This window comes from Mytilus trossulus, chromosome 8, assembly GCF_036588685.1.
Source record: "Mytilus trossulus isolate FHL-02 chromosome 8, PNRI_Mtr1.1.1.hap1, whole genome shotgun sequence".
Classification (NCBI taxonomy): Eukaryota; Metazoa; Mollusca; class Bivalvia; order Mytilida; family Mytilidae; genus Mytilus; species Mytilus trossulus.
In genome coordinates, this window is record NC_086380.1 from 75,958,985 (window position 1) to 75,976,635 (window position 17,651).

General features: G+C 32.9%; 1 protein-coding gene across 1 annotated transcript; it reads left to right on the forward strand.

The window, feature by feature from the left end:
* The first annotated feature begins 5,733 nt into the window (after nucleotides 1-5,733).
* Nucleotides 5,734-7,383, forward strand: LOC134728004 (uncharacterized). The gene has a single exon (XM_063592405.1). The coding sequence runs from the start codon at nucleotides 5,734-5,736 to the stop codon at nucleotides 7,381-7,383; it is 1,650 nt and encodes a 549-aa protein (XP_063448475.1).
* Nucleotides 7,384-17,651: the final 10,268 nt, after the last annotated feature.

The window sequence follows — 17,651 nt, forward strand, 5'->3', positions numbered from 1 at the left end:
CAGAATCTTCCATAGATTTTATTTCCAGGATATAAAATGGCAAAATATAATTTCTTTTGGGTGTATCCATGGCAACAATCTGCACTTATTTTCTATAAAATATTGCAAAAAGGGGGGAACAGATGTCACATATTTCCCCAAAGTTTGGCTAAAAGTAGAATTTCAATCGCTTGAAGTAATACCTTTTCTGAAACTGTGTACATATATCATTCAGTAGATCCAATGAAAATCGTATGTCTTTCATCTCATTTTTTTGTAAAATTGCGTCAAAAAATTCGTGTAGAAAAAAAGTGTTTGTAAACATTACATTAATTTCTGGACCGATGGCCGGTTAAGCTATTAAAATACGGATTTTCAAACAGAAAATAGCCCATAAAACATGTTAAAAACAATCTTGATGCTCTTATGAACCACCTTTGAAGGCTAAATTAGTACTCAGCTGTCTAAAAATGAATTTTATTACACAATAACTTTCCTATTTGAAAAATCCACAGGGACCACAATGCGAAACTAAACTCCTAACTGTGTATTGCTACCTAAAGAACAAATTCCTGGTTATTTTGACAATACTGAGCTACCTCTTATTTGTTATATTCACAAGAAGTCTACCTGGAAATTTGTGTTTAATTATAGTCAATTGTGTAAAGATGTTAATATCAGTGAAAATGCACCTACTTCGTGTAATTGCAGTAATTTCGAATATATTTCTAGACCCATTTCCCATGTAATAACAGGAGATCTTAACATCGTTCAAGACCGAGAGTTAAAATCATTCCTTAGTAAAGGACCTAAATATCGTCCCCCATCAATTATTGATTGGAATGAGTGTCGTAATATCATCCACGACTCACTCCATACTTACTGTATGAAATGGATAAAACGGGAAAAAGCTGATAAAAAATCTTTGGACTCTTTTTTTAATTCAGTAATGAAGATAGTTGATATGCGTATTCAACATTTTAAAGAACATTTTACTATTAACAATAACCACAATAAACTTATTTCTCGTATCAAACATAAACTAAAAGAACTAGCCAAGGAATTTGTTTTTGTCCCGGCCGATAAAGCTGCTAATAATATTGTTATTGTTTGACGTAAATTTTACATTGAGGTTCTGAAAAAGGAAATCACCAATTCACCAACATACCAACTGACTCTATTTTCAGAAAACGAAATCTGTAACAAACATAAACTTTTAGCCACCGCTTTAGAAGCAGAGCCAAATACAATGAAAGTCCCAACTATGTATAGGCTTCCGAAGCTACACAAAACCCCTTACAAATATATATGTATTTCGTCTTCAAGCCATTGTTCAACTACTAAATTGTCTATTCTTCTTACCAGCACACTTGGTACAATTAAAAACCTTATAATAAATTGTTCAAATAAGGCCTTCGAAAATAGTGGAATAAATTACTTTTGGAGTGTCAAGAACTCGTTGGAAGTACTTGAAAACTTGCATGCTAATACTGGTGATTTTGAATCTGTTCAAAGTTTTGATTTTTCTACCCTGTATACCATATTGCCTCACATTCTCATTAAGAAAACATTCACACACCTAATTAGATGGGCATTCAAAAAATCAGAATGTGAATATATATGTTCAAAATCTGTTAGGTCATTTTTTAGTAGCAATAAACAAAAAAACTACTGTGGATTCATTAATATTAATATTCGTTGGATACCAATTTTCGTGGATTTCGTGGGTACAGTAGAACCACGAATTCAAACGTTCAACGAATTACAAATTTTCTAAAGGAATGAGTATAGACATCGACAAAACCACGAAATTAAATATCCACGAACATGTCACTTTTCCTCAAACCACGAAAATTGGTACCCACGAAAATAAATGAAACCACAGTATGTCAATTGGACATGCTTTGATACTATATATGCCCTTGAGTTTTTACTAGATAACATTTTTGTTCGCTTTGGGGATTCCGTATATCGTCAGATTATCGGAATTCCAATGGGGACTAACTGTGCACAACTTATTGCGGACCTCTTTTTGTATTGTTATGACTTACAATTTATGATAAAAATAAGCAAAGACCCATCAAAACAACATCTGATAAACAAATTTAACAATACTTTTAGATATTTGGATGATATTTTGGCTCTCAATAATGACGACTTCAGTATGTGTAGTAATGAAATTTATCCTGCTTAACTTACTTTAAATAAAGCTAATACTAACAATGACCACTGCCCTTTCCTCGATCTTGATTTCTATATCACTAACGGAAAGCTGAATACTAAAATTTATGATAAAAGGAATGATTTTTCATTTTCCGTTTTTAGATGGTGGCGTTCCCTTGTCACCATCTAACGGTGTTTATATATCTCAACTTGTACGATTCGCTCGTGTATGTAACAATGTTTTAGATTTTAACGAGAGAAATTTATGTATTACTGAAAAATTATTACACCAGGGTTTTCGATATCACAAACTAGTCAAAACATTTACTAAATTTTATCATCGGTATAAAGACATCATTCGTAAATATAGCTCAACATGCAGACTTCTTATACGTTCAGGTATTTCACATCCAATTTTTTATGAAAATATTTATTATAAAGCACAAAGGTGTCAGTATTCACCTCAGAAACTTACAAAACCTTTGAATAGACTTATAAAGAAGGGAATAATTACGATACTGTTGTCAAGTCATTAAAGATTGCATATTTTGGTGTTAATATTGAGTCACTGATAAGGTCTTTGCGTCGGAACTAAACACATTTATTTTAAAAACAGTTGTTGACATGACACGGGTTATGTTCTTCTCATATATGTTATGATGGTATGATACTAAACCCCTAACGGGAAGGATTGTGCCTGATGTTCATATGATGATATCATAATCTTTCAGTCAGTTTAATTGAAGTCTGGAGGTGGCATGTCAGTTAACTGCTAGTAGTCTGTTGTTATTCATGTATTATTGTCATTTTGTTTATTTTCTTTGGTTACATCTTCTGACATCAGACTCGGACTTCTCTTGAACTGAATTTTAATGTGCGTATTGTTATGCGTTTACTTTTCTACATTGGTTAGAGGTATAGGGGAGGGTTGAGATCTCACAAACATCTTCAACCCCGCCGCATATTTGCGCCTGTCCCAAGTCAGGACCCTCTGGCCTTTGTTAGTCTTGTATTATTTTAATTTTAGTTTCTTATGTACAATTTGGAAATTATTATGGCGTTCATTATCACTGAACTAGTATATATTTGTTTAGGGGCCCGCTGAAGGCCGCCTCTGGTTGCGGAAATTTCTCGCTACATTGAAGACCTGTTGGTGACCTTCTGCTGTTGTTTTTTTATTTGGTCGGGTTGTTGTCTCTTTGACACATTCCCCATTTCCATTCTCAATTTTATTTATCAAATACTAGATAAGACTATAAAGAAAAACATGGCGTTGCCGTTCATATTAGCTCACAATCTGCCTAGCTACGAAAGGGGCTTGCATTTCTGTTAAGGAACTTTGTTTGATTTTGAACTAATAGGAGTTAAGAGGTAATATCGAAATAAAAAAAGAACTTAATTACAGAAATCGTTTAGTTTATTTGAAAAAATAATAATATGGGTCACCGATAAGTTAAAAAAGATGTTTCAGTTTTAATGAAAAGAAATAGTTTTTTGGCTTAAAGGGAGATAACTTGTAGCTTTTGTGTTGATATAAATATTTTAAAACTCAGCTTGGGCTAAAAGGAATTGAGTTTTTGGGTTATTTTTTTTATACCATTTCATAAAGTAAAAACTAATAGTGTAATAGATATAACTTGTAATGAGAGCATTTTTTACTGATTTTTCTTTTGTTCCCTCAAAACTCTTTAAGACACGGTATCGAAAGTTCGATTTGTTTGATTGGTCTATCTCGTTTGTTGCACGTAGAGTAAATACTTTAACTTCCACGAACAATAGGAGATTGCTAAATTCTTAGATATAGTTCATGTCTTGTTCAAAATGGGTTTACAGTATGCAATTAATAAAATAAAGCAAGGCTCTTTCAATAAATTTACTGAGTTTATTTATAAAATCGCGACAAAACCAAAAACACCCATGTACAGGAAAATATAAATTGATAGGACGAGAAACACCAATGAACCGCACAAACAAAGGACAACCATTGAACACCATGATATGGTCATTTGATATGATTGGTTGTAAATTGGTATGCAAAGGTAGTAACAGTCCTTTCATTGAAACTGTTGCACACTCAAATGTATCTAATAAAAAAAATATCGGTCCCCTTAAGCTTCGCAAATTATCTGACATGGATTTAGCCATTTGTAAATAAGGTGTCCAACACTTGCAAGCCATATTTAGGATAGTTAAACAATTAAGATAATGGATACAACGAAACTTATTTTTGCTACAAGTAGCTTAGAAGATGTTTAATAATCATTATATCAGTAATTCTAATGATCAATAAAACCCCAATTTCTAAACAAAAAAGTTGGAAGTTTTCAAGTTGAACTGTATTTAATATAAGTTACGACACGATGCCAAATCTTTGTGCTGTAATTTGTTGTTATTCGGAACGGGCCTCATAAGTATGGTTTACTTAAGCTTGTGCCTAATCTATTTTACTTCGAGTAAATGCAATGCAAAAACATGCGACACTTAAAAATCGTTATCTTTTTGAAAGATCTCACGTTTGTGACATAAATATCAATTATATCGGCTTTTTTTTTTTTTTTATAAATTTACTGTTTACAAAACTTTGAATTTTTCGAAAAACTACGGATTTTCTTACCCTAAGGAGTAGATTATCTTAGCCGTATTTGGCACATCTTTTCGGAATTTTGGGTCCTCAATGCTCTTCCACTTTGTATTTGTCTGGCTTTTTAACTCTTTTGATCTGAGCGTCACTGATGAGTCTTATGTATTCGAAATTCGCGTTTGGCGTTTTAAATTATAATCCTAGTACCTTTGATAACTATAAACACCACTAGGACGATGCCACTTCTGGTGGACGTTTCGTCCCCAACGGTATCACCAGCCCAGTATTCAGCACGTCGGTGTTGACATGAATATCAATTATATGAGCATTTATTAAAAAAAATTCTGTTTACAATTCTTTGAATTTTTCGAAAAACTAAGGATTTTCTTACCCCCCCCCCCCCCCCAGGAGTAGATTACCTTAGCAGTATTTGGCACCACTTTTTGGAATTTTGGGTCATCAATGCTCTTCAACTTTGTATTTGTTTGGCTTTTTAACTGTTTTGATCTGAGCGTCACTGATGAGTCTTATATAGACGAAACGCGCGTATGGCGTATTACATTATAATCCTGGTACCTTTGATAACTTTGTGAATGATCATTATATCGCGCCAATTTAAGTGACTATAAGGTATTTATATATTTCTTTCTGGTCGCATTAGAGTATACTCGACGTGTCAATAAGACGACACGTTTATAGAACGGTAATCACTATGAATGGTTTACTGTCGGTAGTTTAAGTCATATACCATTCCAATCTTATAACAAAACGACGTTCTGCTATCAGTTAACGGATGGTTGTTTTTTTCTTTCTTTTAAAAGGCAATTGAATGTTCAATTCTAGAAGGGTGAACATCCTATGTACAAATTTGCATGCATAAATTGATAAATTGTAACTGCTAAAACTACTCTATCAAATTGAATACAGAAAATGAAGGAAAACCTTTTGATTTGAAACGCGGAGAACACGTTTCATTTTTATATACTAATTTTTTTTTCAGAAATCATTCTATGGCATCAACTAGTTTCTGTGATCCTTGTTCCGAAGCTGACAAGTCTTTAAGAGCAACAAGGTATTGCTCAGACTGTGAAGAAAGACTGTGTACAGACTGTGCAGAATCACATTGCAGATTCAAAGCGTTCAAATCTCACCATGTTATCGACCTGTCGTCCATTGGATCCAATATTCTTATGTCCGCGAAGAAAAACTGCAATTTCCATTCAGAAATGATGTTGGATTATTACTGCACAGATCATGAGATCGTATGCTGTAGAGCCTGCATATCTAAAGAACACAGGCTTTGTCAGAACGTACTCCCGTTGGAACTGGCCTCGAAGGATGTTAGAAAGTCTGCACTGTTTAACGATGTTATGGAAGACATAGCGCATCTTATTACAACATTGAATGCCTTAGACAATAACAGACAGTCAAACTTACAATCGATTGAGAAAACTAAATTAACAATAACTAAGCAGATCCGAGCATTGAAATTCAAATTTTTGAAACAACTTGACGATTTGGAGCGTGATTTAACGACCAGTTTGTCATCGCTCCAACGAAAACATGAAATGGAAATCAACAAACAAAGGCAAGAAATATCGCAAGTCATGGTCAATGTTATAGAAAATAAAAACGAGATGGATTTTTTGAGTGATCATGGATCTAAGAATCAGCTTTTTATTTTCCTTCGCCAACAAGTAACAAATATTCATAGCGCTGAGGCCAAAATTCAGCAGATAGTATCCGATGCACAAGAATTCGATATTACCTTTGACGAAAAGAAAGATGGTAAGCTTGAGTCTTTCGGGTCACTGTCAGAGTATGTCCAACCATGTCAAGTTCAATACAAGCCAAAGAAATTTCAACAAGCCCAGATAAGGCCAGAACCAATGAAAAATATTCTAGGGTTTGAGAAGGATACAGTATTAAAATTTAATACTAATGTGGTAAAATGTCTTTATAGCGTTTCAGTGACAGATAATAATAAGCTGCTCATGACTAATATAGAATCATCCGATAACAAACTCTATGTTTGCAGAGACTGTAAAGATTACGAGACAGAGATAGCTTTTTCCTCCGAACCTGATGGTGTTGCTGTGATACCTGGTACGGACAGAGCTGTTATTACCCTACCTAAGGAGAATTCTATACAATTCATCAATACGACAAAGATGACAAAGGACAACATAGTTATCGTTGGATTTAGGTGTTATGGTATTACTGCTAGACATAACAGAATTTACGTTGGTGGTGAGGATGGTACTATCAAAACATTAGACACCAATGGGACAGTTCTAAAAACGTTTCAACAAGGATCTGGTGATATTTTCTTCATAGCATACGATGATATTCATGATCATTCGATTGTTAGTTGTGTTGGTAAACTCCTTTGTGTAAAATTAGATGGAACACTAGTTTACAGTAAGTACGTTTCAGGGGTAGCAGGTGTAACACTTGATCGACAGAGAAACATTTATTACGTTGATTGCTATACAAGCAACATACAGAGAATGTCATCAGATGGAGAAAATAGTGAAGAAATGCTGAACAAAGACAATGACATTGACCATCCATGGGGATTGTGTTTTAACAATGACTTCACAAAACTCTTTGTGAGTAATAACTATCGTAAATCTGTTTGTGTATACAAATGCAAGTAAATGTTTTTTTTTTGTGAAACACTGTAAACTATATTATGTAATTTATCGTGTTACTTAAATATACAATAAGTGCAAACTTCTTTTTTATATTTTCTGTTTAATTTTCGCTTTTTATTTGCGGTTACGAAGAAATAATATTCGGAGAAAAATAAGTAAAGTACAATCAAAGACGAAATAAACAAAAATGAATATATGAAGATTGAGAATAAAAGTGGAAAAATAAAAACAAATAGCGTACATAAATATCACGCATTATCAAACAATACAAGCAAACATATGTTAAACAAACATTTACGAGTCTATATGTAAATAGGTATTTTAATTCAGAAACGACAGTTATTCTGGATATGTATTCAGTATCTGTTGTATAGTAGTATAATGTTTGGTGAAAATCTTTATATTGTGTATCGCCAACTTGTTTCATTACGTAATTTGCACTTGGGGGGGGGGGGGGGGAGGGGAGCATGTTGATTTGCAGCTTACGGATTTAATTTAAGTACAGTTAGGAGACACATTATATAAATGGATCAGCAACAATTTCAAGTACTCATGACACGTTCACACATATCTGGGTAATCCGAACAGCGGAAGATTTTTGGAAATTATATTCAATTCCTGTGTTTGAAACTTCGATACCAATTCAAATAAATTTACCACATACAATGGGAGATCAAGCGTGTGTGTACGAGGTAATGCTCTCGGGTTTGTCTGGCGTTAGCTTTGTACCGAAAGATCTATGAATCAATATAAAAACTATGGTCGCACTCTTTTGCACGATTCTGGATAATATTATAATGGTATGTACGCTCTGCAACCTAATCAATATTTTCCTACCTTATCAGACAATTATGATACCGTAAACTCTGATGAATATTATCCCGGATTGCCAAATTATTCAACACAAGTATCGACTGAAAACACAGAATCACTATCAAATGGACATATAAAAAACGGTATAGATGAAGAAAATTTGTGTTTCAAGTGTACATGTGTATTAATTTGTGTTTTGTTATTCCCTGTAGTTGTCATTCTATTGTATTCAACGACATAATTAATTTTATATTAATTGATATCAAATAAGGTAATAATACGATCATAATCAAAGGGTTGCCTACGCGAAATGTATGTAAGTTTTATTTACATTTTTTGTGTGTTTATTTGACAGACAATAACAATCAAAACCAAGGAGTAAACAAACATTAACAAAACCAAAAGACGTTTACATCAATAAGGCGAGTGCCATTCAGACCTAAAATATATTTTTAATGCACCTATCTAACACACGGCTATATTATATATCATTCGAAAGTAAAAAATGTGTAGATTCCATTTTTCCCGGTCGTGAAAATGAAATATGGTGCAATTTTTTTCAAATTGAGGTCAAAGGTCATTCATAAAAAATTGAAAGAAAAACACTTTTGTAGTATTGTTGTTTATTTGAAGCAGCTGGTAATATAGCTAATTCATTTTTTACTTTACACGATACTATGATAACGTCTCTCTGATTCTTAGTTGCATATCGTTCATGGTTTGGCGATAATTGACGTAATTTTGACGTTTTCACTCTGCTATAGGTAAAACGGTTCTTTCTACAAAAAACGTCGTATTATAACAAATATTTGACCTAACAAGTGTTACTATTTGCTATAATTGATGGTGTGCCATGCAAAATAAAAAAAATATGATGAAATATTTGTAAGTTGGACGAGTAAAAGGGAGAGAAAACAACGCCATAAAGAGAGTAAAAAGTAGACGTCTTTGTCCTATCAATAGTGACAATAGTCTCTTGTTTGTTAACAGCCTACAAACCGTGTCAAGATCGGAAATCACTATCTTACATGTTTAATACAACCACAAGCAAAGTTTAAAAGGACATATAAATCACATTTTAAGTCTGTCCGTCCGTCAGTCCCCACTTGTTTTCGGCCCATGTCAAATTAAATCAGGTAACTTAAACATGTATACAGATATACAGTTGATCCAAAAACCAATGATTTCAAATATAAAATGCATTGCCTTGAACTATAGAACTGATGTTAAACACACTTAGTTCAAAAATGTATAATGGGATGGCACGTGGTTCCTCATAAATTAAATCAGTTCCTTTTAACAGTGGCATTGATATTATGAGCCGTCAAGTTTTCAAACATTGTTTGATTCGTTCTTGTCTGGTTTGTGTCCGGTCCATATGTTTTGAACCTTTGAACCTGGGTTTTCCGAACTAGATATGCATATACATCATATAAAAGGGGATGGTCATAAACTAAAATCGGGTCACTATGATATGGATCCAATCATAATGGAGTCCTGTCCGCGACATATATAGCTGCAAAACTAAGGTTTTTACATTGTCAAGGGCCATTTATGGCCGACTATGCGGTATGGGTTTTGCTAATTGTTGAAGGCCATACAATGACCTACAGTTGTCAATGTCTGTGTCATTTTGGTCTCTTATGCACAATTCTTGATCATCCGATTGAATTATACAGTTTTAATAAGTCTATCCTTGTGAAACTTATCAGAAAGTTCTGACACAGAAAACTTTAGGGTTCTTATGCCTGATTTCCAAATTATTTAACCAAATCTCGATTAAAAAAGCAAAATCAGGATCAAATTATTATATCGTTGACCGAAATTGTCTTTCAAGGGTGTCTAATTTAAAAAAAAATCTCGTAGTTACCATCCTTTTGTACATAATCATTGTTGTATTATTTAATATTACATTAGTTACTCATACAAATCTTATACGAGGGTTTCAAACATACGAAAATAGAGCTTTAGTCTTGTTATGAGATGTTGTACGAATGCAGTAGAACCACATCATAAAGTACACATGAATTGTACAATTAGTTCAACAATTGATTTCTTAGAATGTTTAATTGTTATTGAAAAGTAACTTATGATCATACCGAACCGTCACTAGCATTTTGTTATAAGGATTGTGTGGTTAAATATTTTTTAGTTTCCTGATAGAAGTTCTTTAAATTCACCGTTTTTAATGACTTTGTTTTAATTTACTGTTCACTAGACTTGTAACGCTACTTCTTGAATTTTTGGGTTAACAACTTTCTATGTCAATAAATCTATAAATATCTGAATCGCTAAATACCCGAACAGTCGGTATGATTCTCTACTGTAATATCTCGCCAATTCTATGTAAACTCTTTTTGTTTTATGAATCAAAAGTCCTAGACTTAGCAATTTGATCTTTTTGAAAGTGTCGTACTGTAAAAAAAAACATAAGAATACATCAAACAGATGCATTTAACCTTCAATTTTTTATTTATTTGATTTGATTTTTATCTATGTGTTGTCGTTAGAAATCTACATAGGACACATTATATCACATGTTATATGAAAACGTCATATATTGAACTTTAATCTTACATAAGAGAGTATTAACATATGATTATCTTCAAAAACTTTCATATTGCGAAAAGACGTGTCACGGTACTGGTCTATCCCAAATTCATGTAAACGGTTTTGATGTTATATTTGTTATTCTCGTGGGAATTTGTCTGAAGCTTGGTCCGTGTCTGTGTGTGTTACATTGTAGTGTTGTGTCGTGTGTTCCTCTTATATTTAATACGTTTTTCTCAGTTTTAGTTTGTTACCCCGATTTTGTTTTTTGTCCATGGATTAATGAGTTTGAACAGCAATATACTACTGTTGCCTTTATTCATAGCAAATATTAGGATTTTGTTTGTTTTCTTTAAACTGTTACAGTAACTCTGATCTGAAAAAAACACAGTAAATTTTGTAAGTTACTTTTGTTGTTCTTTTTTATGACGATGTAATTTATGTTAACCTTGTTTAAATCGAATTTGATTCTTTTCAAAAGTATTTTCTAATTCATATTACTATAACATATAATATGATTTTGTATATATGTTTTGGTTTGAAATGGATATATGTTTTGCTTCAATTCATCTTTATATAACAGACATGTAAGTTAAGTCACGTTTTGGAAAGTGCGAAGCGTTTGTACGGTCTATATTGCTTGTTGTAGGGTAAATCATTATACTTTACTCGAATAAAGGGCAATTATAAACCTCTGATTAATAGTTGTTAGTAGATTTAAGTTAATTCATGTACCATTGTCAATTTGTTTAGTTTCTTTAGTTACCTATTCTGACATTGGTCTCGAACTTCCTTTCAACTATGTGTTATTGTGTATTGTTTTTCCTGCATTGGCTAGAGGTATAAGGGGTTGGTTGAGATCTAAACAAAGGAGTTTGTGTAGGTCAGTTTTTTAAAGGTTTTTTAGAGTGTTATTGGTATTTTGATTGTTTTATGTATTGAGCATACAAATGTGTTTTTAAAATGAACAACTAACGTACCGTGGATGGAGCGGGATGAGGAGCTCGTTAGTTAGGTGCTAGTTTCACAATCTAATTAGATATTATGAAGTATATCAAATACATACCATGGACATTTGATCATTGAGGTTGTAAACTGATTTGTCATGGGAAGTAACAACCCTTTGGCTAAAAAAAGTTACATACTCATCAAATGTATTTAAGGTTAAAAGCATCAGATCCCCTGTTCCTCTGGTCAGTCGCAAATTCACAGTCATTGGACCAAGCCATTTTAAAGTCTAATACACGCAAGTCATATACAGGGGGCGGTGTAGGGGTGGTGTTTCCATCATTACTTATTTTTCTAAAAAATTATACATTCAAGTAATTTTTCATTTTTGTGATTGATTAGTTATCATTATATCAATATTTTTTATAAGAAATAAAATTGCAATTTCTAAGAAATATTTGAACCTTGTGATATTTAATTGTGTTCAATTTCCTTCACGACACTATGCCAGAACTTTCACGAACCGATCGCGAAATTAAAACATCATTTCCGTTTATTCATGCTATTCGTTCGATATAACGAAGGACAGCTGTCTATTTATTACAATGACCATACTTAAAAAAATTATCAAACATACAAGAGGTACATTTACACTCATATGTTTAAATACACTGAAAACGCCATGATGAACAAAAAACAACGCGACAAAAGTAGACAAACATTAGGACACACAACACAACACAGAAGACTAAATTCTGATCAACACGAACCCCTCCAAGATTTGGGGTGATCCCAGGTGCTTTGGAGGAATAAGGAGATCCAGCGCCACATCAGGCAATCGTCATGTTGCTCATGTAGTGCAAAGCCGGTTATATGTCTATTTCGGTAGGTCACATTAAGGGACATTGGACAGGATTATAGTTACGACTAAGGAACACATCTGTTATCCACAGATTCTCCTTAACAGTAAACTAACTAGTTATGGCATCCATTACATGACTTCTTGGTACTCTTGGTTCAACAGCTTTATCATAAGCAGCAACTTTCTGTGAGGGAAATCATGATAATAACATACATGCCTTCAAATTCGTATCAACTGAAAGATATATACTCCATAAACAAGCGCTGCTGAAATGACGCTTCATAGACATGGAAAGTTAACAATTTGGAAGCTGAATCTTCTGTCGTAAAGTTTTGTTTGTGACCGACCATCATGGTCGATTTCTGAATGTAATTCAAGATATGAGGCAGTCTTAATAGTATCTGTTGTATCCATGAACTCAAGTTCGATTTGATTGATGCGTTAAACATAATCTTTTGTCAGTGAACATCATCTATATAGCGGATAGTAAAGTTAAAAGATACTGCTAACTTCTGTTGTTTATTACTAAGAAATTCCTATCTGCAGTCAGCTTAATATGAATAAAGGAACAAGTCGGCAAGAAGAGGGACACAGTTTTTTCTCATGGAATTACCGTTTGTTTGTTATAAAAAGATCCTCATAATAAATGTTACAAACATTTTGTTAAATAGGAAATCAGGCTGATTTAAAAAATATGTTGTTGGAATATGAGAATATTTCTGCAAAGTATGATTTATCCCTCATTTAAAAAAATCACTTGTGTCTATACTGGCCATGCTTTTCAATGAAACAAAGCAGGATCATTTTTTTAAATTTGTCTTTTAGTTTGAAATGGGGAATTCTTGTTTAAGTATAGAACTGTCAAATGTTTTCATACTATAACAAAGTGAAAGTGTGATAAATTGTATTTACCCAAAAAGATCTTTTGAAAAGAATAGGTAATTTCACAATAACGGCTTTGTTTGTTGATACAATTGATGTAAATTATTTAAAATAGAGGTTTCACTTGAAGACATGGCAATATTCTGTTGTTTGTAAGGACTCTTATATAGTTGAGTTATCCAATACAGTGATGGAAGATCTTGTTCTACATATGTGGTCGCAATTCACAAGAAACATAGAACAGACCTATGATTATCTACGATTTCAATTTAATACGTGTCGTGGGGAGTATGTGTTGTGTTTGCAAGTCAACCGTAAATACCTGCAATTACGTAAGCTGCAACATTCATTCAGAAATGATTTTACATTATTACTACACAGACCATGAGATCGTATACCATGTATACTGAAGAGCCTGTATATCTAATGAACACATGGTTTATCAGAACGTACTTCCATTGAAACTTGCCTGAATGGATGTCAACAAATCTGCACTGTTTGATGATGTTAGTGAAGACACAATAATGCACAAAGCATCTTATTACAACATTGAACGCTTTGAGCGATAACAGACAGAAAAACTTACAATCAATAGCGAAATATATGTTCTTACACAAGTGTATTACGATATTTCTCCACTCGAGACAGTTACATTTAAGTATTTAAAGCGCGAGGCTTGCCGAGCCCTTTAAATAATAAAATTAAACTGTCGAGGGTGGAGAAATATCGTAGTACACGAGTTATAGTGTCGGAATCTGTTTCTCTAATGCTTTTTATCGTTCTTTTTCAAAGATTTTCAGAAAATTGTATTGTAATATGCGACGTCATCAGGCAAGGTCGCCTTTTTTCATGACGTGACACTAGGAAAATTGAAAAGAAAACAAAACATTTTGACGTCATAATCAAATTTAAACTAATCATTTGCCGAGAACATTTTTTCACTAGTGAGGAGAAATATTTTTTTCTCACACAGGTCAGAAAATGTGAAAATAGCACAAAAATTAGAGAATTCTAAATCATCAATAACTAACTAGATTCGAGCAAAGCAGTTAAATCCAAATTGTTGAAACAAATAGACGAGTTGGAGCGTGAACTTTCTAGGAGGCTCTCATTTCTTCAACGAAAACATAAAAAAATAGACGAGTTGGAGCGTGAACTTTCTACGAGGTTCTCATTTCTTCAACGAAAACATAAACAAATAGACGAGTTGGAGCGTGAACTTTCTACGAGGTTCTCATTTCTTCAACGAAAACATAAACAAATAGACGAGTTGGAGCGTGAACTTTCTACGAGGTTCTCATTTCTTCAACGAAAACATAAACAAATAGACGAGTTGGAGCGTGAACTTTCTACGAGGTTCTCATTTCTTCAACGAAAACATAAACAAATAGACAAGTTGGAGCGTGAACTTTCTACGAGGTTCTAATTTCTTCAACGAAAACATAAACAAATAGACGAGTTGGAGCGTGAACTTTCTACGAGGTTCTCATTTCTTCAACGAAAACATAAACAAATAGACGAGTTGGAGCGTGAACTTTCTACGAGGTTCTCATTTCTTCAACGAAAACATAAACAAATAGACGAGTTGGAGCGTGAACTTTCTACGAGGTTCTCATTTCTTCAACGAAAACATAAACAAATAGACGAGTTGGAGCGTGAACTTTCTACGAGGTTCTCATTTCTTCAACGAAAACATAAACAAATAGACGAGTTGGAGCGTGAACTTTCTACGAGGTTCTCATTTCTTCAACGAAAACATAAACAAATAGACGAGTTGGAGCGTGAAATTTCTACGAGGTTCTCATTTCTTCAACGAAAACATAAAAAAAATAATAAACAAACAAAACCAAGAAATGTCACAGGTCTTGGTCGATGTAATAGAAAATAAAACCGAAATGGATTTCCTACGAGGTTATGGATTAAGGAATCAGATCTTTATATTCTTCCGATAAAAAGTAACAAATATTCATAGTACCGAGGCTAAGATTCAGCAGATCGTATCCAAATCACAAGAAATCGATATTATCTTTCATGAAAAGAAAAATGCTAAGCTCGAGTTTTTCAGGTCACTGTTAGAAAAATTATCAACCACGTCTGCTTCAATACAGACCAAAGATAATGACCGAACCATAGAAACGCATTGTCGAGTTTAAGAAGGATGATACAGAATTAAGAGTTAGAACTAAATCCTATGAAAATAAAAGAGGGACGCAAGATACCAAAGGGACAGTCAAACTCATAAATCTAAAACAAACTGACAACACCATGGCTAAAAATGAAAAAGACAAACAGAAAATCAATAGTACACATGACACAACATAGAAAACTAAAGAATAAATAATATTTTGGATGTTACAGATAATAATGAATTGCTTCTTATTAATCATTCATTATCAGAATCAAAACAGAATGCAAAGATTATGAGATGAAGATGCCATTTTTCCCTATCCTTCATGGTGAAGCCGTGAAACCTGATATCAATAGAGCTGTTGTTACTTTATCTGAATATCAGTCCATAAATTCTACAACGATGAAAAGAGACAAGAAAGTTAACGTAGGATTTACATGTTATGGTATCACTGCTGGACGCGAGAGAGTGTACGTTGGTGGTGAAGGTGCAATTATCAAAACATTAGACATCAATAGGAAAATTCTTAAAATACATTTGTAATTCAACAAGGATTTGATTGTATTTTCTTCATTGCATATGATGATATACATGACCAATTGATTGTTAGATGTCTTGACAAACTCCTTTGGATAAAATTACATGGAACACTTGTATACAGTTAGGACGTTTCAGGATTATCCGGAATTACGCTTGATAGACAAGGGAACATTTATGTCGGTGGTTACAGGACCAACAACATACTGAGAATATCATCAGATTAAAAAAAAAAACAGAGAAGAAATGCTGAATAAAGACAATGGCATTAGACATCCGTCTGGAATGTGTTTTAACAATGACTTCACCACACTGTGTGTTATTAATAACGGTTGCAAATCCGTACATGTATTCAAATGCAAGTAAAAATATATGTCAAAGAATTTAGATTTCTTTATCAAAATGTAACTTATATACAAAAAGTATAGTTTTTAGTTTTACTATGGAAGATCATTTTTTTTTACAATAAAACCTGTCTTTTCATTTAAAAACTGTGTGAACTGGTATGAAATTACAAATATTTTTAATCCATCATGGCAAATGCGAGAAATTAATGTATTGTAAAAAGAATAGAATAAGTGACGTATATTTATCAGCATGAAAATAAGGATACTTTTAGATACTGTAAGTGCTCTAAAATCATTGACCGATAGTGAGATTCTAGAAAACGGAGGTGATTAGGAAAAAATAGTAGATACTTTAACACGTGTGTTACCTATGCAATGTTAAGAGTGCAAGACATCTATGTACATTGTATTAACCATATATTTTGTTTAACAAAGGTGATATAAACATTTACCTTGACTGCATATAAGCTTATTTGCGATTTCGATCGGCTTATTGTGGATTCATTTACGTTCGTTGGTATCAGTTTTCGTGGATATTTGATTTCGAGGCTTTTCAATCTCAGAACATAAAGTCTTTTTTGAATTTGAAATTCGGTCAACATTTGAATTCGTGGTTCACATGTACACACGAATCCCACGGAAATTTGTATCCACCGAATAATAATGAATCCACAGTATGTTTCAGTTGAGATTGCATTTTAAGGATGTACTTTGGTCAGATTTAAGAACTTCCGTCAGATGTTCGATCTCCTTGATTTTATTTGTTTGATACAGGATAAAGTATCTTGCCCAATAATACTCATTTTTTCATATAAGAGTTCATTAAATCATACAAGTTTAGTAAGTAAAATTCAAGCAGATTCTAGATTTATATAATTTGAAATATAATTAGTTATAGCAGTGCAATGAAAATATAAGGTAAAAGGCTGAGGCAGCTTATTTTCCGCCGTTGTAAAAACTAAAAAAATAAAAAAAATATCTGGAATACGGGCTTCACAACATGTCATTGATTTTAGCTTATTTTGTTTCTTAACTTTTGACTTTAATTTTCAATATTAAGTTCTATATTGTTTTCATTGTATTTATTTATCAGTTAAAGACAAATTGACAATTAAATTAACCAGTTAGTTCAATCAAAGCAAGATATGATTTGTTCATTTTTTGATTATTTTTGTTTGTGTGCACATCCTGTTTGTTTAAATCT

Excerpts from the sequence above, each read along its gene's own strand:
- LOC134728004 (XM_063592405.1), top strand. The coding sequence starts at position 5,734 with ATGGCATCAACTAGTTTCTGTGATCCTTGTTCCGAAGCTGACAAGTCT.